The 22,645-nt window shown below is 41.0% G+C and overlaps 1 protein-coding gene across 15 annotated transcripts in view; it reads right to left on the reverse strand.

Moving 5' to 3' along the window:
- The window catches only part of MAGI2 (membrane associated guanylate kinase, WW and PDZ domain containing 2), a 739,872-nt gene that overhangs the window by 243,278 nt on the left and 473,949 nt on the right, over window positions 1–22,645 (reverse strand). For all 15 annotated transcript variants that reach the window (XM_057422529.1, XM_057422525.1, XM_057422520.1 and 12 more), the window contains one exon: window positions 4,763–4,978. In XM_057422529.1, the coding sequence (XP_057278512.1) occupies window positions 4,763–4,978 (216 nt within the window). The remainder of the gene's footprint in view (window positions 1–4,762; window positions 4,979–22,645) is intronic.

Raw genomic sequence — 22,645 nt, forward strand, 5'->3', positions numbered from 1 at the left:
CAGAGAGCAAATTAAAGGAAATACCATTAAATAGTAATTTATGGATTGGTTTTAGCAGCTCTTAAAGGAAATACTGCAGCTCTTTAAACCCTTATTGTATCTAATGATTAATGATTAAATTCTGCACAGGAAACATTCCATCTATATTAAATAACTGTTAGATACAAAAGTAGTTTAACTCATGTTTGCCAAGCTATGTGCATCTATTTTCTTGTGCAAATACCACTCTGAAGCTTTGGAGCTCCTCCCTTACCCACAGAGCTGTTGCCACACTTGGGTTTTGGTGCTTTGCAGAGAGGCACTGTTCCCACTGACTACTAACACAATGAGAACTGGGAATTGATGTGAGAGAAGGAAAGCAGGAGACATGGAGATCGGGTGACTACAGGGTACTCTGTAGGTCAGAGATTGCAACCTAACTGGGACAAATTGAGTTCAGAGAACACATACAATAGAAATATCAATGGATACCAACTTCGGTAGTTTTAAGTGTCTCATGGCTCTTGAATGCTTTGTGTGTTATTTTCATGCCTCTGGCTGTCTTTGCTGTATAATAATAAAACAATAAGCACAACCTGTTGCCTGGGACTACTGCACCTTGCATGGTGATTGACAGCATTGGGAGTCTAGCCTTTTGCTTCATTATCAATCTAAGGCATGGAATGATCATTTTCAAATTTTATGTCATATATTATTCCTCAATTCCTTTGAGCCTGCCAGAACTTCTGTTCTCTGCATGCAGTTTATCATTCCTCAAGGAATGCCAGAATAATGCACATACATAAGCATTCTTCCAGTCTTAGAGTGGATCTTCTGGAGTTTGGATGATAAACACTTAATCAGTCAGAAGTGTGAACCAAATGTGACATGATCAACAAAAGTGTCAAATCATGATGTTGGTTGTGAAGGAGACTGACTTAATTCTCTGCAGACACAAACAGCAACAGCAGTGAAAACTGAAAGTCTGACAATCAGGTTGCAATTTGACCAAGACTCTTTTTACCTCTTTTGTCAAATCAACAGTTTTGCAGGGTTTGCTCATTTCAATGCCGCATCAATTAGGAAAGGCTTCTGAGGTGCAAGATGCCTCACCCAAACCAGTGAATGGCAGAGACCCAACCTAGAGCCAGCAGTCCAGTTACGTGGGCAATTGCACTAGGTATGAGAAACTCAATGCTGACTCTTGACCATTTTAACAGATAATAGATCATAAACTGCTTGGCAAATTGTAGGGTTCCTCATTTAAATTTAGCTATCTAGGCTCTTGTGTATCTGTAGGCTGAAATGCACATTCTAGATTGCGGAGATGAACCCCTAAGGTGGGTATCTAAAACAGCTATGCTCTCTTACTCTTTGGAATTTCCTCTTTCTCTCTTCCTTATATAGAAACATAGAATCATAGAATAGTTAAGAGTTGGAAAGGACTTTAAGATCATCTAGTTCCCTCCCCCCCCCCCGACATGGGCAGGGACGCCTAACACTAAACCATCTCACTCAAGGCTCTTTCCAGCCTGGCCTTGAACACTGCCACGGATAGAGCATTCACAACTTCCTTGGGCAACGCATTCCAGTGCCTCACCACCCTTACAGTAAAGAACTTCTTCCTTATAGCCAATCTAAACTTCCTCTGTTTAAGTTTTACCCCGTTACCCCTTGTCCTATCACTACAGTCCCTAATGAAGAGTCCCTCCCCAGCATCCCTATAGGCCCCCTTCAGATACTGGAAGGTTTCTCTGAGGTCTCCATGCAGCCTTCTCTTCTCCAGGCTCAACAGCCCCAACTTTCTCAGCCTATCTTCCTACGGGAGGTGCTCCAGTCCCCTGATCAGTCTCGTGGCCCCCTCTGGACTTGTTCCAACAGTTCCATGTCCTTTTTATGCTGAGGACACCAGAACTGCACACAATACTCCAGGTGAGGTCTCACGAGAGCAGAGGGGCAGGATCACCTCCTTTGACCTGCTGGTCACGCTCCTTTTGATGCAGCCCAGGATACGGTTGGCTTTATAAAGAGCGCAGAGACAAGTAGCTCAAATAAAATGATGCATTTAGCATATAATTTACTAAAGTTGGATGAGATAAATCCCTCCTGAGAGAAGCTGATCCAGGACAAAGGGCTGAAATGGCTCTATTCTAAAATAGCCAAATGTCCCATCCTAAAGAACCGAGATTCCAGGCTAAGGACGGGTGACAAAAATCAGAAATAAACACATCGGGCAACACAAATTAACAAGAAGACAATTATGAAACATGATTGAAGATCTTCAGTCCATAAACAGTCATCTGAGGAGAGTCTGATGGCATATGAAGCAAAGTATATAGAAGTGAACTATTGAAAATTTGATTCCTACTAATAAATCTCAAGAGATGCACAGATTATCTCAACAGACACTGAAAAGTGGTCTGAAAAATCAGCCCAAAAGCACAATGATCTCTGCAACTACAAATGGTCTGATAAAGATGGGTTTATTCCCTTCAGTCTCATCTTAGCTCTGTTACTATTTCCACGTAGTACTCCTGGGTGTTACAGCAGTCCTTTGAGTTGCCAGACTCTGATACCTTTGACAGTTATTAACCCATTAAGTTCCTGAGCATCTATAAAGAATGTATTAATGTTTTGGATGTCCCCAAAGAGTCCTGTGTTTAATAAAAGACTCCTGTTAGAAGTGAAGCATTTTAAATAGAATACACTTTCTAAAAGAACTGGAAATAACAAATACCCTGCCTCCATTGCTTCATAAAAACTAGATTGCTCTCTCCACCAAGAGTTAAAAAAATAATAACTCAAAATCAACTTATTCTGGCTTTCCTGATTGTTCAAAGACATAAACTCCAAATGTGCACACATTTGGAAGTAGCTAAGACCCTGTCAGCTCACAGAGAAAATGACTGCAGTAACAAGGTCCGTGGGAGCTATGCTGCCCAACAAAAGCAACACAGCATGTATGTACAGAGCGGCTTTGCTACAATCCCCAAAGTCCTCAATCAGTGTAACTGAACAACAAAACCCTGCTTATGAAACCATGAGAGCCAACACAGGCAGTGCTTGTTCTGCTGGCCACACCTACAGGAATTACTTTGTGGGGGGCGAGGAGGAGAAGGAGGAGGGGAGCTGCCTTGCACCGATGCTCATGTATTTCATTTTGTAACACAGCACATGCCAGTGCCTGTTTCTTGGGTGCTGCCCAGTCATTGCTCACATAGAATGTGTCTGGGAGAAGCAAATTAGAGGTGTGCAATGCAAGGATGAAAGCAGGTGAACATTACCTCTTGATCAAGTTCAAGCTGAAACACATTGCCCTGGAAATTGCTCCTCAGCAATGGCCCGTTAAGTGGCACATTTCAAATAACTGCAAAGAATGATCTTTCTGATGATTTCTACAATACACAACAGAGACTGAATCCTGCCTTTGCCTCTTTTGCTGTGGAAGTATCCTGGCAACAGAGCCAGTGCTGATGTTTTATGTAAGGATTTCTGGGCTTCATCCTTTTCTGTTAGCTGTGTAGGAAAGGCAGTAAGCAGCAGAGCATTGCTGACAGATCCGAAGTTATGAAGAACAGATGAGCAAGGCTCACATAGCATGTGATGGCAATGGCCAGGGAGTAATGCTGCAGCCCTCTGGCAAGCCAACAGGGGAGTATGAGATCCACCCTCACCCCATATATTTTCTTATGCAGTAGAAGGAAAAACTATATATAGAACCTGCAGTATGAAAATCCTTTTACTGTGCTTAGCAGATTAGGTAATGCATTTTTTGTTTCACATTAAGCTATATATTTAGAGAGCTTGCAATATTCCATTTTATCTTGTCATCTGTATGATTGTCACTACAGACTTCAATAATTTGCTTCCAAATTTCTAAGTTCACCAAAAAGGACTCACAGTTACTTCTCAGACAGACATAAAAGTCTGAATTCTTTAATTTCCTACAGGAATAACACAACAACATGCTTTATTAAATTATGTTTCAGAATAAAACTTATTAAGTACTTTAAAATGACGACTTGCTGAAACATTGAAGGGGAAGCTGATTACCTGCTTGCAAATAGGCTGGAGTGTTCTCAGGACAGCAGTCACTATCTTGAGCCCTGTTTTCTCTGTAGAACTGTGATCCAAGGGGTAAAACAGCCGTATTTTAGGACTAGACCTCTGAAACCCTCATCAGCTTTATGCAAGCTCTGGAATATTGCTGAAAAGGGTCTTTCCTGATAGCATTGCAGGCTAAGTTTCATTGGCACTGCCACAAACGATGACGACTTTACTCCACAAGATTGCCAAGATTTCATAACGATTTACAAAAGTTCACTTCATAATGTAGTGAACTGTCTTGCATCACCATTTGAGAACAAGGAGACCTGAAACACAGAGACTAGATTCATTTGACCAAATTACAGTTCTCTAGACTCCCTCTATAGACAACGGAGAGAAAAAGGAATTTGTGGTTCATTTCCTAAGCTAGAAATCTAAAACAGGTCACATGAACTGTATTCAGAAAGTAGGTATTTTTCTCTTTGGTCTATAAAGAGGATTCAAAGGGACTGGTTCAGGGTCAGATATCATTATGGAAGTTAAGGTAAGTGAGATGACTCCTCAAATGGAGGTTAAGTAATTTGGTTTAGGCTTCAGAAAAATCCTATTATTCAGGATTCCTGGCTTTCAGACTTGCAAGAACATCCTTATCTGAACATGGATATTCTCAGTGCAGAGGGAGGTAACTGGGGACTGTGAATAACAGAAATGCATTGCAAAGTAAGGAGAAACAGACCTGGTGTTACTGTCACGTCATTTCCATTGACCACAGGTCTTTCTTCCTCCTCTTCCTCCGGTGGCTCAATACCTGTCTTCTCCATATTGCTCACAGACTTATTCCTTTTACGTTTGCCTTCAGCCCCGGGAGTGGCACCTGGGAGGATCTGGTCTGTTACATTTAACAGCAGTGGAGCTGGTTCTGCTGGAGGCTTTGGGGTGCCGTAATAGTTGTCTGGAAAGAAAAGGAGTAACACATAAACTTGGAGAAATACATTTGTTGCTGCTTCCTCTTTTATTTTAGATTAACGGGATTACATGAGGTAGTATCTGCTTCATCAGATAATCCAAAGATTAGTTCAAAATGTTTTCATGAAGTTAAATATTCACCATTCATGAAATGTGAATTAAGTTTCTTTGTGACCAGTGATCAAATCATGCTCACAAATGTATATACTGTATTAACACTCCCTGGGTAACTTAACTTTCACCCAAAAACATGACAAATGGGCAGCATAGCAGAGCTGTTTTCTTATTTCAAACCATTAGGAAAAATTAGTTTTGTAACACACCACAATACAGGAGTTTCTGAAGGATCAAAAGGACCATAAAATATTGGCTATTCACTGCCATATCACCCCCCTCCTTCTCCAGTTCTTTCACCTGCTTAGAAGGTAAATAATAGTTCAACAATTGAGAGATTTGCAGTTTTCAGTAACACTTGCACTATCTCATTTTTCATATTTGTCAAAATTCTTGCTATTCATGAGCTCCAGATTTGTAATAGGTAATGCCAATATATTTTCAAAGAAAGTTGAAACTCTATGCTTTAGGGCTTAAAATTAAGTCCTAAGGAATTCTGAGAAGACTTAAGGCGGCTGAGAGATTACCCTCTATTTGTCTGTCATGAAATTTCTGCCAACTTCCTCTTTTGAATCATCTACTTTCAGTCAGAAGTGTTACTAGATAAGATAGATCATGGTCTCATATCTACTTATCTCTTATCTACTGATATTTGCTCATTTGCATTTCTGTACATCTGGTCTCAAAACTGCTTTTTTTACTTATATCTGAAATTGGTCATCAAAAACATGGTAAAAAAATTATATTAATAATACAAAAAAAAAAAATCAAGTCCTTTCTAGAACCAAAAATAAAGAGTAACATAAGACATGAAGATAAAAGCATGCTCTTATTGAGTTATCTTTTTTCATTTGCAAGGTGGGCAATGAATACCTTGCCTTACAAGTAGATTTTCAGCAATTAGTACAGAAAACTAAAAATACCGTCCAGCTCTGAAAAACTTTTCCAAAGAAAAAAGCATCTATGCGAAGTAGTGTTCAAGGCCAGGTTGGATGGACTCTTGGGTGACAAGATTTAGTGTACGGTGTCCCTGCCCATGGCAGGGGGCTGGAACTAGATGATCTTAAAGTTCTTTCCAACCCTAACTATTCTATGATTCTATGATATTAAACTGCTGAAGTTATTTTAGACTGTATTACCACTTTTTTAATTCTAATTGCACAATTTATGGTTTCTGTGAGACCAAATAATAGTAGCAACTAGCAAAAATAATTCTAACCACATATGAGTAGGACACTAAATAAAGATGTTATATCTGCACAGTAAATCATCATAAGATGTATTTTGCAGGCAGAGTAAAAATTATTACTGGTACTAGTATGTCTGTGTATTTCCAATGATTTCCAATGTTCAGCCATACAACCACCTCAATACAGGTAAGTAATTGAGCAGCCTTGCAACTACTGAATACTCTGGGAAGTTTTCACAGTGGTTTAGCAAAACAGTATTTGTACCAGGTGTTTCTGTAATTGTAATACGCTAGAGAAGTTTACTGTGTTCAGTGGCCCTTCTACTCACTCTGGGCTTAGGGATGACAGAATGAAAACTGACTTGCTGTTTTTTTTTCATTTGATGAGATCGCATCAGTTTTGACACAGAGCCCCAGTGCCATTAGGGCAAAGAGTAGTGCCTTTGCATGGCTGTCTGTGACCACAGTCACACAGTCTGCAGGAAGTCTCTCTGCCTCCCAGGGTTAAAGCTAGGGGAGCAGGATTTGGGGTCTAAGATGGGGAGGGAAATGAGCATTGATACACTTGCAAAACTGTACCTCCAAAGGATGTTGAAATCAGTTCTGGTCACAGTCAGCCTTCTAAGCTCTGATAGTGCAGGGTATTTTGAGAGCACCTGATGGCAGTGCTCAGTTGGAAGTCTACTTTTCTATCTTCTTAATAGCATGTTACCTTTGCTGGTGAGATTGCATGACTGAAATATTACATATTTTGAAAAAAAAAGGATTCCTCAATTTAAAAAATTCCTCCCTGACATAAGCCATTTTACCAATCTGAAAATTCCAAAGTGCCAGAGATGCCTTAAACTCCACAAATCTTGTGAAGTATGCACTGATTTCCACTGATTGCATAAATATCAGCACACAAATCCCAGGTTTATAGGACTAGTGTGATGCAAACTGTGAAACTAAAAGTGGCTTTTTTTCCCCTTGTTCTTAGTTTTGCCATTGTCGTACATATTGAGTGCAGTAGTAATTAGCAGTAATGCTACTACCCTGTATAGTAGATAAGATGTTTGAAATGAAGGACATGTTCATTCTATTTTTGGATGTTAAACACTTTTTCACTTCGACTGACTGTACGCATTAGTGGGAGACAGAGACAAATGTCATAACAAAAAAAAACAAACAACCAACCACCTATGAATATCAAATGCATAAAAATATAAGAAATAAAAATGCATATTTAAGATTAAAAGCCAAAGAGGGTTTAACTCTTTCAGTCTCAAGCTGAAAATGCAGTATAATTTCCAGATTTTGCCGTCTAACATAATATGTTTTGTGCTGATTCAGAAATGAGCTTTGCATTATTTGTTGCTATCTAGCTATCTAGCCAGCCTCAATTCAAATAGATATATAAGCAGTACAAATAAAAATAAGAAACTGGCTCACAAATACTGACACAATCAATACATCATAAAAATGATGAAAATACAGTTTCAAAAGAAAAAAATATACAGGATGAGACTCCCAGCTATTTCAATGAAGTGCCATTAACGAAATATTAGAATCAATGTAAACTGGATCTTCTGTCAAAAAGAGTTTCTCAGCGTCTTGAAATTCCTTGCCTAAGCCTCAGAGCGTAGAGCTAATGGAAGACTCATAAAACCTCAGAAATTGTCATATTTAGGGATAATGCAAAGACTGAATGTTTAAACACTATAACTTTGTTGTAATGATGTTTGAAAAATCTCTAATAAAAACAGCTCTTTTTCATCTTGCTTGAGCAAAGGACAGGGTTGGTTCAAATGTTATTGTTGAAACACTAATCATAAGGTACTGAAATTCAGCTTCCTGTAGGTAGAAAAAGCACTCCAAATAATTCATTTTAATTGTGCTTTATTTAAAAACAATTAAGAAAAGGACTTAATAAAAACAAAACTTACTAAAAGAAAACATATGTACAATGCTCGTTGGCAGTCAAAAACCCAGCAGTTAAGAGCTTTGAAAACAGGAAAGGAGCACAAACGAGAAAACACCTTTATAGCACTATACAAAACTCCCTTTTGTATACTGCCTGCTACTCTGGTACTTGCCTCTCAACAATTACATGGGAGAACTAAAGAAGGACAATTAAAGCCTGGAACTGCTTAAATTGATTTGGAGTTTTCAGCTTGGAAATGGGACAACTGAAGGGGGATATGGCAGATATATATAAAACCAGGAAAACCCTGGGAAAGTGCCTAGAAAATAAATGAATGGATGCTTGGCTTCTCACTACATGAGAACAAGAGGATGCCCAATGAAATTAGCAAGTTTAATGCAAGCAAAAGAAGGTGGTTTTCAGTCACGCAGCGTAAAACAGTAATAGCATTCACTGTCAGATGCTGCCAGTATCATTAATACAGTCAAAAAGCAATTATACAATATCATGGAAGGAAAAAAAAATATGAAAGCCTTTTAAATGTAAAGGCAGAGATTATGAATCAAGAGTTCCATACAATACAGATGGGTAGAGCACAGAATGTATCCCTTCACGCCTTCCCTGTTCTATTTTTTTCCTTAGATCTATCAAAGGGCAGTAGCAGAGGCAGAATACAGGGCTATATTTCCCCTCGGTTTGACTCAGTGCTGCCACTCTCTTACTCAGGTGCCTCCTTGTTGTACTTAAAAATGAGTGCATACTCCTCTGCCACCCCAGCACAAAGTCAAGAGGTCAGTTTAAGCCAGCAGAGTTTAAGCTAAGCTCTTTGTGCTGGACCTGACTAAAAGCCTTCACGCAGACAGGGAGGGCAGAATGAGTATTTAATTGCAGAAACCCCACCACTGCTTAATCCATCCTTCTACTGTGCCTGTTTGCCTCAGTACTTCCAGGCTGTTTCTGAGTGCAGCTGAACACTGGTCTAACCTAGACTGTTTGACTTTGCTGCAGAAACAGCTTGGAAGCCATAGCACACTCACAATTACCAACTACTCCTTGCCACCTCTAACCTGTATGAAAAGGTCTACCTGATTCTGCATGTAAAGAGTCAGAAAACATTACTGAGAAGGTTAGCCCTGATGGAAAAGACCAGAGCAGGAAGTCAGAGAGTCAGAAGAAGCAGAAAAAAGAGAAAATGAGGACAAAGCAGGTATTTTTTTCCTTAACCTGAGCTCACCTATGTCAGGAAGTGGTAAGAATTTTATCAGTGAAGTATTTGATGATGAACCAGTAGATCCTAACTTGCTTCCTGAGAAAAGGTAAGCCTTATGGAATTAAAAATGACAAAGCGTTTGGGTGGTAATAAAGAAGCAAACAATGATGCTGAAATGATAACGAGACTCAGATCTACTGATGGTCACTATACTGAAGTGCTGAACACCCAGTAATCCCCATTACCAGATACAGTTATAAACATGTCTCCCACAATGTGCTCCACTTTGGGCTACACTGCAGGGACTGACTGCACTTTCCTCTTCTGGCCTTTCCAAGCACCTTCACCACCAGCTCCCTCAGCCTCCCTACCCTTCTGTGAGGAAAGAGCCTAAAATGCAGCATGGAGCAGACATCTTCACTCATAGAGAAGGGAGAGGAAGGGCATTTTGCTGGGTCTCTATCCTTGGCTGTGGAACGGACATACTCCCTTAGCTCTAGCGTCACCAGATTGTGGAGGAAGGAGGTTACTACTGGGAAAGTCCCTGCCTCCTGAAGCTCCACTGATCTCATCTAAGAAGTGAAAAAGTCTAGTTTAAAAATATAAGTATTACGAAAAGTTAAAAGTGATGCTGAGAAATTGGGTAATTATAGTAAAAATGAACAATCAGACAGAAAACAAGAGGTGTGCCAAGCCAAAATCTTTCAAAAAGAAAACTTCCAACTATGGTGTGACTCAGATTCTGAGCACAGAATGAGCACACGTTCCTTTTCACACTTATTTTTAGAGTGGAGGAAACAATACCCAGCTAGCTATGAATAAATCCCTACTTCTGCTTATTCAGCACCCTCATTTAGATTGATCTGTCTGTACTGTTTATATAACTTTGAATTGCTGAAGTATCAGTCAAAATTGTGTGAGTCAGCCACAACTCTAAGAAATGAAAAGCAAACCTTATTTTTCAGTTATTTGAGAAATAACTGCAGATGTTATGATGAATGATAGATTTCTACATATTATTTTTATGGTCACTCAGTACTGATAATAAGTTAAGAGGAAAGTGCACTGTAATTAATTACTGTCAGGATAGAAGAATTACATTCAATATTTTAAAGGATTGCAATGGAATACAAAAGTTTAGGTAGGCAGAAATTGGCTTAATTTTTAATTAAAATAATGAAGTTAATAAATGTGAATATTTTATTATTTGATTCAAAGATGATAGCTGCATTTCTTTATGACTAGAGGCCTATCACATTAAGAAGCATCTGTTAATAATCTATGTCTGTTTATACTCAATGTCCAGATCATGATCAGTGACAAGCGCTGTCCCTCAGGGGACTGTACTGGGACCAGTTAAATATCTTCATCAGTGACACAGACAGTGGGATCAAGTGCACCCTCAGCAAGTCTGAAGATGACACCAAGCTGAGTGGTGTGGTTGACAAGCCTGAAGGATGCGATGGTATTCAGAGGGACGTGGACAAGCTCAAGAAGCGGGCCTATGTGAACCTCATGAGGTTCAACAAGGCCAAGTGCAAAGTCCTGCACCTGGGCTGGTACGAGCCCCAGTATCAATAACAGCCTGGGAAGTGAAGTGATTGAGAGCAGCCTCCGGAGAAGCACTTGGGGGTGTTGATGGATGAAAACCTGGACGTCAGCCAGCAATATGTGCTTACAGACCGGAAACCAACCATGTCCTGGGCTGTACCACAGGAAGCGTGACCAGCAGGTCAAGGGAGGTGACTGTCCCCCTCTACTCTGCTCTCGTGAAACCCCACCTGCAGTCCTAGGCCCCCAACACAAGAGAGATGTGGAACTGCTTGAGTGAGTCCAGAGGAGGGACACACAGATGATCAGATATAAGGAAGAAATTTTTTACAATGAGGGTGGTAAAACACTGAAACAAGTTGCCCAGAGAGGTGGTAGATGTCTCATCACTGGAAACATTCAAGGTCAGGTTGGACTAGACTCTGAGCAAGCTGATCTACCCTAACCTTGTCATGGTTTAACCCCAGCCAGCAGCTAAGTACCACTCAGCAACTCGCTCATTTTACCTGTCCTGCTGGGGTGGGGAAGAAAATCAGAAAAAAAGGTAAAACCCCACGGGCTGAAATAAGAACAGTTTAATAACCGAAATAAAGTAAAATGTAATAATAATAATAACAACAGCAACAATAATAATAATTTAAAAAGAGGAATAAAACAAACAAACAAACAACCCCCCCAAACAATGTACAGTACAATTGCTCACCACACACTGACTGATGCCCAGCCCATCCCCAAGTAGAGATCAGTGCCTCCTGGCCAACTCCTCCCAGTTTATGTACTGGGCATGACATGCTGTGGTATGGAATACCCCTTTGTTTAGTTTGGGTCAGGTGTCCTGTCTCTGCTCCTTCCTGGCTTCCCGTGCCCTTTGTCACTGGCAGAGCATGAGACTGAAAAGTCCTTGATCAGGGTAAGTGCAACTGAGCAACAACTAAAAAGTTGCCAGTGTGTTATCAACATTGTTCTCAGACTGAAAAAAAAACCACAGCACTGCAACAGCTACTAGGAAGAAAATTAACTCTATCCTGACCAAAACCAGGACAATGACCTTTAAAGGTCCCTTCCAAACCAAACTATTCTATGATTCTGTTCTCCTAACAAAGGTGCCTGACACATCATCTACATGATAGTAAAAAAACTATCAAACCCCCAGATTTTGGAAGCAACAATGAAAGGAGATCTAAAGCCAGTATCTCCACCTATAGCGGCCCATAGCCTTCAAGCCCTGGGCCATCAGGCTGAAGTCTGCTGCAGTCTGGAATCCATGCACTGAGAACTCTTTGGATGCAAATTTAAGTGTAGGTTTCTGGCTGCCTCTGGAAGACAGCAGGACAGAAGACCTGTGCTTTTAGTATCGCTTTTGGCAGGCCCAGCACACTGGCAGTAAAACCAGTTGGGTAAGATCATGTGTGTTTGAAACTCTCAAACTTTGCATTAAATTTTCATGGCCAACATAGCCCAAATGGATGGGTCACAGACATCTTCTCTGAAGCTTTTGGTACTGTGGGCAATGGATGCTGAATACAGCCTCCATGGACCTCCTAACTTTGTGTAGACCTCCAGAAGCCAACCATGTGGCATCACCATACTCTCACTTTACAGTGCTGTCAGATCCACACATCAGATTCACACATTGCTGAGGAAGTATATCCACTCAATTGGCATCTTCTTGTGAAAGTATTTTTTATAACATTTCTGATCACCTGTACATGTCATTTAGAGCATCCTCCTGTATGTCATGAAACATGTTCTGCAGTACAAATACATAAGTACAGAATATTTTTAAATTAAAAGAGCTCTCTCAAAATTCTTACAATCATCTTGTGAAACTTCCAATGAGGAAAACAGTACATAGACATTGTTAAAATATAATTAGTGACGTATTTTAACTAAATTCAAGACAATTACCACCTCCTTAATGGAGCCTAGCAAACTTCTTTTCACCCACTCACCCTGAGTGAGTAATTTATTTTGACTGGTGACTATACTATAATTAGGGCTTTTTTAATCATTGCTGTAAGGTTGGGTGAGTAGATTCTGTTCTTGGGTTCATACATTTTCATGACGGTTTTGCAGTGCTTCTTGATGGATCAAAGTTATAGAACTCTTAGCATGGTGCCAAAGTAAGTGGAATTTAAAAATGAAGCCTGCTAAAACCTTTAGATTTTAGATTTATGTTGGTGTTATTTTTACTCATAATCTTGTGTCATTGGATGGCAGAGGCCAGGAAAAGTCATAGCTCACACTTTTCAGGATTTAGGGGAAAAAAGTTATTAAATATAGATTTGCAATTACGTTTTTCAACAACAGCTCTTATTTTCTATTGTGTTCTCAGCAAGATTTACAAGCAAAGTTCTATTTTTACTAAGACCTTTGCTGCTACTTTTAGCTTCTTTACTTTTAGCCAGAGACTGAAGATCCCAGAGAAGTCTTCACCCTTCTTTTAACAACCGAGCCTTTGAATCCTGATTGATTAGTTCTCTGTACCTCACTGGTACATTAATGTCTGAATTAAAAATACAAATTAAAATTTATTTACTTTGGGAGTGCTGTCAGAATGAGTTACACGTGATACACAGAACTAATTCCATACTTGCTGGATATACCAATCCCCAGGGCTACTTGTTATACAATCTGTTTCTTTTCCTTGCTATTTTCCAAGTATACTGGGCCATACTATACTGTGGCTAAAGCTCCTCAAAAGGAATATTTTCCGGAGATCTCAGGGTTCTCCTGGAGCAGAGGTGTCAGTTATTGCCCATGCATCCCCAATACTTGAGCATTTCCTGGCAGGGACTGTCTAGCTGCTTCCCAGATGCAGGCAGATTTTTGATTCCTTGTGTTGCTGTGACTCTTCCTCAGGCAGAATTCTCATTTGAGTTGGTCTCTCCAGCTTCTGCTAACAGGCATTAGGCAGATATGCTAAGTTCTGTGTCGACTAATGACATTTTAATAACTGGCTTCAGGATTGTCTATTCATCTACATTAAAATTAAATCACTAATTATAGCTGTGGATTTTTGCCCAAGAGAGTTCTGGACCCCAGTGAGTGCCACAGCAGAAGAAGTTTCTGAATTCACAAATACAGGAATGGAGACAGACGGGCTGTCAAACCTCCCAACATGACAGACCTGTTCTTTTCTTTCTATGGACTCCAACTGTCCCCAGTAAAAATCTCCATTTTTTTTCCAGACAGACTGGGAGAGACTATGAAAGCGAGGATATATGACTTTGATTTCTTGATTGGCATTTTTCAAGATAGGTATCAAATCAAGTTTTGTAACCTTGAGGTACCGATAGAGTGTATCAGATCTGCATAAGTGAATTATTCTGATTTTCAGAAATTTTGAAGACACCAAAACTAAGGCATACAAAGTTAATTCTTTTTTAAGAAAATATGTTTTCCTCTAAGATGTAACTTCATTCTCTAGTGTATTTACTTCATTCTTTAGTGTATTTCAGAGAGTTCAGACTCCTAAGTATTTTTCATCTCTGTTTCCATAGTACCATCTCACATAGATGCTCACTCTTTTAAGTGAAGCATTTTTTTTTCTTGTTTTTAAGTACTAGGTAGTTTTATCCTACAAATATTCTGCATTCCTTAGATTTTGTTAATTAATCTTTTAGCTATTTGCAGTGGCATACCTGGAAATTGGCACATGTGCAAGATTAATCCCTAAAAATCCTGTGTAAAAGTACAAGATGCAAGTCAAAAGAACTTTTTCACCTTTACAGAACCTGATACTGCCTGAAATCTTTTTATCATCTTTTTAATTCCTACCAAGAACAAACCATGTGAACAGATACAACCCTCTTGATCCCTAAATCTCTCACAGCTGGGAAATAACAGTTCTCCTGTCAGACCTGGGAATCCCATGGGTTGAAGGTGTAAATACATTTCAGGTAATATAACTATAAACCATCCCATGTTAAGTCCAGGTGCAGGTGGCTATGGAAACAGAACTGTCTTGCTTTAAGACTCCTCAAAGATTAAAGTCCTGACCTTACTTCTTCCAAATATTCTTGAAGTTTGTATTTCTCTCTGAGCAGCAGAACAAATCAATTTTAGATAATGGCCTAGAAGAGAGATGCCTGCTTATCAGATGCAGCAGTGTGCTGCAGAGACTACACACCATCACAGATCTCCCAACCACCAGCAAATATGAAGTGACTTTCAACTTCCAAGTTTTGCTGAGCACACTGTACCAGAGATGAAAAATCTAGATACATCCTTTAAAAGGCTACTCTTATTTATTTAAAGAAAATCGTGGACAAAGGGACAGGAATTAATAATTAATATGAAAGGGCATTTGGACTTCAAAAGCAAAAATCACAGAGGTATGAATGCAGTATACTGGAACGAGACTGTACAACAATACAGCTTGATAAATACATATTTTATAGTATTTCACAAATTTTAAAGCAATTCTGTCATCTGACCTCATCTTCTAAAAAGCAGTAGTACAATCTGAAACCTTTACTTTCCCATAAAAGAGGCACAGTTTTATTACTAAACACTATATTCTTTGCTGCAGCTAAGCAGAGATACCGAGATACTTCTTGACACAGCCCATATATCTCTTTTTTTTGTGAGCTGGCTGTTGTCTGGATTCAGCCCTTGCGAGGTCACTTGTTATTGTGTCTGATCCCTAAATAATATGAGGGAGAAGATTTTTAACTCATTTAGCTTTTGCTGCTTACATAGAATTTAGTTGTCTAGTTTAAAATAACCAGCTCTCTACCCATCTTCCCTGGGTAGTGATCTTAGGTGGGATGAATTGACCTCTGGAAGTGCATGCCTTTCTTGATGACCCTACAAGAAGAAACCTTTTAGATGACTAATGATAGATGAAATGATTAAAAGCTTTAATAACCAAGGTCCCAACACACTGAATCATGCTATAGCTTTCTGCCATCCTTTAAAGATTTAGGCTTAAAAAACTATGAGATTGCCTACTTCACTTAAACTACGATTTTATATAATTTATACACTATTGCTAAGGCTCTTGTAGAAGTAAAATTTCTTTGCCATATTAGAGAACAGCTTGCAGTAGAGTCCCTCTCTTTTGACAGTAATGCCTACATGGTTTTACACCCTTACAAATGATCCAGAAAGAAAAGACAAGAAAAGACTAAAAGCATTTCTAGAAGAAAAAAATTATCTAATTTAGTCTGGGACACATAAATGGATGTTTCTGAGGGTTCAAAAGGACTGAAAAAAAAGGAAAAAAATGTAAGTGTATGGGAAGGCATTACATTAGATGAAATTTATCATTGACAAATATAAATCAGGCAACCATCAGGTTGTAAAATGAGTATCCTTTCTAGACAGATACTGGCATTACTGCAGACAGATCACTCTACACTAGCAGTTTCCTTCGGCTAAATAGTAAACAAAGGTGGAACTGTAAACTGGAAGGCAGATTATGGAAAGAACAGAATGATATGTAATGCAAATCTTCAATAATGTGTTTAAGAACTTTACTGCATACCGTACTGGCCCAAACTCTTTTAACAAAAAAAAAAAAAATAAATTACAGAAATATAGCATGTTCTGAGAAAAACAAATCAAAATATAAACTTCCTATAATAAAAATAAAATGCATTTCAGTCATCCAAACCAAATGTATTTATTACAGAACCATAGAATCACAGAAATGTTTGGACTGGAAGAGATCTTAAAGCTCATCCAGTTCCAACCCCCCTGTCATAGGCAGGGACACCTTCCACTAGACCAGGTTTCTCCAAGCCCTGTCCAACATGGCCCTGAACACTGACAGGGATGGGGCAGCCACAGCTTCTCTGGGCACCCTGTGCCAGCACCTCAGCACCCTCGCAGGGAAGAATTTCTTCCTAATACCTAATTTAGGTCTTCTTCCAGTATAAAGACATCTTCCCTTGTCCTCTCACTATTTGCTTTTATAAAAATTTAACCTTCATGTAATAAGGTGGTAAAAAAGGAAGGCATATGATGAAAGTATAGATATACAAAAGTTATGAAAAATTAAATATGAGAGATTGAAGGTCAGTGAGAGGAAGCACGTGCATTCAAAATTAATTAAACTGTAGAACTTCTGAAGTTTTTGAGATCAAGTTTTGAGTAAAAACTGGGTATGAGTTTGAAGAACACACCGTTATAAACCAGAAATTTCTGAGAGATTACCTACATGTCAAATCAATTCATAGTTGCTACAGATCTACCTGAAAATACTGTGTGTAGGGGACCAGGGACCAGGTCAGGTTTACTCAAAAATACATATTGTAGAGGTCTTACAGTCCTAAGAATTGCCTGATCTGTCTTTTGCATGAGACAAGATGCTGGATGGATGTCCCCACCCCTGTTTTGACCAGTGCACTGTTTCCTTTTTTCCATAGGAGTTTAGGTGTATTTTAAAAGCTGCATTTATAGACACTTTATACAACTTCACATTGGCATTTTCTCTGTGTTACAGTTGGAAACCTGTCATCTCCAACTTCCTTGACAACCTCAAGAAGGCACTCTAGACTGTTAATTTAATCTGACATTTCTTCAAACCTGTTTTTTTGAGGGAAAAAAAAAAAAAAAAGAGATCCCTGTAGTCAATCAGGTTTTGTATTCATTTATTCTAAGCTGCTACCAGAGAAGTTATCTTGCCAGTTGGAGAGGTATATAGGGAATCCTTGCCTTATGTGCCTAAAAAGGCATCTGCAGATTGTCCTGGATAGTCATCTTGCACAATATGAATAAATTAGATGTTCCCTATTGGTTCTTTCCTTAAGGAGATGTTAGAATAAGTAAAAAGTCTCACAGTAATTCCAGGTAAAACAGATGAAGTAACTTCCAAAATAACCCCTGAGAAAAACGATACAAATTCTGTATTCATCAACAGATTATTATTTTGCAACACTGATGTGAATAATAAGGGATTTTTAAGGAAATTTGAGATTATAAATCTAAATACTAAGCAAAACCAAAACATTCAGCGGAGACTCTGTGTTCCCATTTTTCCCTAAAGCCAGTTTGATATCTCGTTCTATTGTGGTATTTTTTTAATCAACTGCTATCTACCACCTTGGTCCCGATACAACAGAGATATGGATTTTTACTTTTCTCATGGGAGTTTTTATCCATAACTTTACTACCAGTTGGTTCTTCTGCTATAACAAGGAATTTTAGCTTGTCCAGAGGTCAGTTATCAGATGAAAATGCATGATGAGGCAATCCCCAGTCCTAAAAACCTGTCCTAAAAAACACAACCCACCTGTCAGGTAACACAACCTTCAGCCAGGAGGAAAAAAAAGGTTTAAAAACTAACTGATTTTGAGTTATTCTGAAAAATTCAGATTAGAAACAAATTAATAGATATTGGGAATGATGTAATCGATATTTTCTAGGGTGAGTTTAGCACATGTTAGAAGAAGAACAGAGTAGGAAAAGAGATAGTCCTGGAGTCTCTAGCAAAATTAACTTGGCCACACTTAATGAGTCTTCTGGCTCCTAAGCTATATAATCAGGCCCCTTCTGACTTGTTCTTATTCAGGCCCCATAAATCATGAGCTTCACAGTGTCATTCTTCTAAAAGAAAGAGTGGAGGGTCATCTTTGTCCAGGGTTGCTTTCTGGGAGTGCAAAGTGAGACACTAAATATAACCTGACATCCCACTGCCTCTTTTCTTTGCCCATGAGGCTACCAAGAAACTGGCCATGAAGCTATCAAAAAAGTGTCATCACCACCATAAAAGCCTGTGAATACTGCATCCAAATGGATGTGTTGGGGGAGGGGGGCATCATTCCATTCCAACACACCCAGTCAGTTGCCAGCACCTATAATAAATGCTTGGAGCAATGTAGAGACATCCCAGCCACTCCAGGCAATGAGCCGGCTGCATTTGGAGCTCGGCTCAGATGCCTCTATACAAATGCCCGTAGCATGGGGAACAAACAAGAGGAATTAGAGATGTGTGCATGTCTACGGGGATATGATATAATAGGCATCACAGAAACATGGTGGGATGGCTCCTATGACTGGAGTGCTGGAATGGAAGGTTACAGGCTCTTTAGAAAAGACAGGCCCGGCAGGCAGGGAGAGGGAGTTGCCCTTTATGTTAGGGATAGGCTGGAGAGTATGGAACTCTGTCTGGGGACAGGTGAGCAGTTAACAGAGAATTTGTGGGTCAGGGTTAAAGGGAGAACAGTGATGGGAGACATTACTGTGGGGATCTGTTACAGACCGCCTGATCAAGAGGAACCTGCGGATGAAGCGCTCTGCAGACAGATAGGAACAGCCTCACGCTCGCAGGCCCTTGTTCTCATGGGTGACTTCAACCACCCTGATATCTGTTGGAAGGACGGTACGGCCTGGCACAAGCAATCCAGGAGGTTCCTCGATTGTGTGGAAGACAACTTCCTTCTGCAAGTAATAGAGGAGCCGACAAGGAGAGGTGCTGTGCTTGACCTCGTGCTCACCAACAGGGAAGGGCTCGTTGGAAATGTGACGCTCCAGGGCAGCCTTGGATGCAGCGATCATGAGATGCTCCGAATTTGAGATCCTCAGGACAGTGAGAAGAGCATGCAGCAAGCTCACTGCCCTGGACTTCAAAAGAGAAGACTTTGGCCTCTTCAGGAACCTGCTTCGGAAGGTTCCATGGGATACAGCCCTAGAGGGCAGAGGGGCCCAAGACTGTTGGTTGATATTCAAGGATCACCTGCTGCAAGCTCAGGAGTGTTGCATCCCAACCAGAAGGAAGTGCAGCAGGAGGGCCAGGAGACCTCCTTGGATGGATAAGGAGCTCCTGAGGAAAATTCAATTGAAAAAAGAGGCTTATAATGAGTGGAAGCAAGGACAGGTGGCATGGGAAGAGTACAGGGATGTTGTCCGAGAAGCTAGGGACCAGGTTAGGAAACCTAAGGCTCAGTTAGAATTAAACTTAGCTAGAGGTATTAAAGATAACAGGAAGCGATTCTACAGGTACATAGCAAATAAAAAACAGACTAGGGACAATGTAGGCCCCCCAGGAAGCTCTTGGGAGAACTGGCTACACGGGATTTGGAGAAGGCTGAGGTTCTGAATGACTTCTTTGCCTAGGTCTTCACTGGTAAAGGCTCTGACCAAACCACCCAAGTCTTGGAAGGCAGATGCAGGGACTGTGAGAATGAAGACCTTGAGCCCACTGTAGGAGAGGAACTGGGTTTGAGACCATCTTAAAAATCTGAACATGCACAAGTCCATGGGTCCTGATGAAATCCATCCGTGGGTCCTGAAGGAGCTGGTGAATGAAGCTGCGAAGCCGCTGGCCATCATATTTGAGAAATCATGGCAGTCAGGTGAAGTTCCCGATGACTGGAAAAAGGGAAATATAACCCCCATTTTCAAGAAGGGGAAAATGGATGACCCGGAGAATTACAGACCAGTCAGTCTCACCTCTGTGCCTGGCAAAAGCTTGGAGCAGATTCTCCTGGAAGGCATGCTAAGGCACATGAAAATCAACAAGGTGCTTGGTGACAGCCAGCATGGCTTCACTAAGGGGAAATCCTGCCTGACCAATTTGGTGGCCTTCTATGATGGGGCTACAGACCTGATGGACAGGGGTAGAGCAGTTGATGTCATCTACCTGGACTTGTGTAAAGCGTTTGACACTGTCCCACACGACATTTTTGTCTCTAAATTGGAGAGACATCGATTTGATAGATGGACAACTCAGTGCATAAAGAACTGGCTGGATGACAGCACACAAGCAGTTGTGGTCAATGGCTCAATGTCCAGCTGGAGACCAGTAATGAGTGGTGTCCCTCAGGGATCGGTGTTGGGATCGGTCTTGTTCAACATCTTTGTCGCTGACATGGACAGTGGGATTGAGTGCGCCCTCAGCAAGTTTGCCGATGACACCAAGCTGTGTGGTTGGGTTGATACACTGGAGGGAAGGAATGCCACCCAGAGGGACCTTGACATGCTTGTAAGGTGGGCTGACGCCAACCTCATGAGGTTTAACCATGCCAAGTGCAAGGTCCTACAGCTGGGTCAGAGCAATCCCAGGCAGCTACAGGCTGGGCAGTGAAGAGATTCAGAGCAGCCCTGCAGAGAAGGACTTGGGGGTGCTGGTTGATGAGAAAATGAACATGAGCCGGCAGTGTGCACTTACAGTCCAGAAAGCCAACTGTATCCTGGGCTGCATCAAAAGGAGCGTGACCAGCATGTCAAAGGAGGTGATCCTGCCCCTCTACTCTGCTCTTGTGAGACCTCACCTGGAGTATTGTGTGCAGTTCTGGTGTCCTCAACATAAAAAGGACATGGAACTGTTGGAACAAGTCCAGAGGGGGCCACGAGGATGATCAGGGGACTGGAGCACCTCCCATATGAAGACAGGCTGAGGAAGTTGAGGCTATTCAGCCTGGAGAAGAGAAGGCTGCGTGGAGACCTCATAGCAGCCTTCCAGTATCTGAAGGGGGCCTATAGGGATGGAGAGGGACTCTTCATTATGGACTGTAGTGATAGGACAAGGGGTAACGGGTTAAAACTCAAACAGGGGAAGTTTAGGTTGGATATAAGAAGGAAATTCTTTCCTGTTAGGGTGGTGAGGCACTGGAATGGGTTGCCCAGGGAGGTTGTGAATGCTCCATCCCTGTCAGTGTTCAAGGCCAGGTTGGACAAGGCCTTGGGTGATATGATTTAGCGTAAGGTGTCCCTGCCCACAGCAGGGGGGTTGGAACTAGATGATCTTAAGGTCCTTTCCAACCCTAACCATTCTATGATTCTATGATTCCACAGGACTGCTGTGGAAGTGTGAGGGATATAGGTGCTTTCTACTCATTTCTCAAATATGACTGATTTGAGGCACAAGTAGAAACCTTGGTCCCAAGGCCATGGAGGTCTCTGCATGCACAGAACTGGAGAAATGCAGCTGCTGTCAGTGCTGATTCAGTTGAGCGTTATTATAGAATCATAGAATCAACTAAGTTGGAAAAGACCTTTAAGATCACTGGGTCCAACCTTTACCCCAGCACTGCCAAGTCCACCACTAAACCATGCCACTAAGGGCTTCATCTACATGTTTTTTGAACACTTCCAGGGATGGTGACTCCACCACTTCCCTGGGCAGCCTGTTCCAATGCCTGAGCACCCTCTTGGTGAAGAATTTTTTCCTAATATCCAATCTAAACCTCCCCTGGTGCAAATTGAGGCTGTTTCCTCTTGTCCTTGGGAGAAGAGATGGACCCCCACCTCACTACAACCTCCTTTCAGGCAGTTGTAGAGAGTGATACGGTGCCCCCTGAGTCTTCTCCAGAATAAACAGCCCCATGTCCCACAATTGCTCCTCATCAGACTTGTGCTCCAGGCCCTGTACCAGCTTCATTGCCCTTCTCTGGACCTGTTCCAGCACCTCAATGTCTCTCTTGTAGTGAGGGGACCAGAACTGAACATGGGATTTGAGGTGCAGACTCACCAGTGCCCAGTACAGGGGGATGATCACTCTCCGAGCACTGCTGGTCACAAAGGATATTCTTGGACTTCTTGCCCACGTAGGCACAAGCTGGCTCACGTTCAGCGGCCATCAACAGGCACCCAGCACCCTGGGCAGCTTTCCAGCCACTCTCCCCCAAGCCTGTAGCATTGCCTGGAGGCTTTTTCTCCTCCTTTAACACACATCTTGCACTCTGTACATGGCCAGATCAGTAGTACTGGTCTTTTGCCCTACAGTTGTTGTGACTTA

The sequence above is a fragment of the Pezoporus wallicus genome, unplaced genomic scaffold (assembly GCF_028554395.1).
Source record: "Pezoporus wallicus isolate ANWC-B61680 ecotype Strahan unplaced genomic scaffold, APGP_CSIRO_Pwel_v1 contig_3058, whole genome shotgun sequence".
Taxonomy (NCBI): Eukaryota; Metazoa; Chordata; class Aves; order Psittaciformes; family Psittacidae; genus Pezoporus; species Pezoporus wallicus.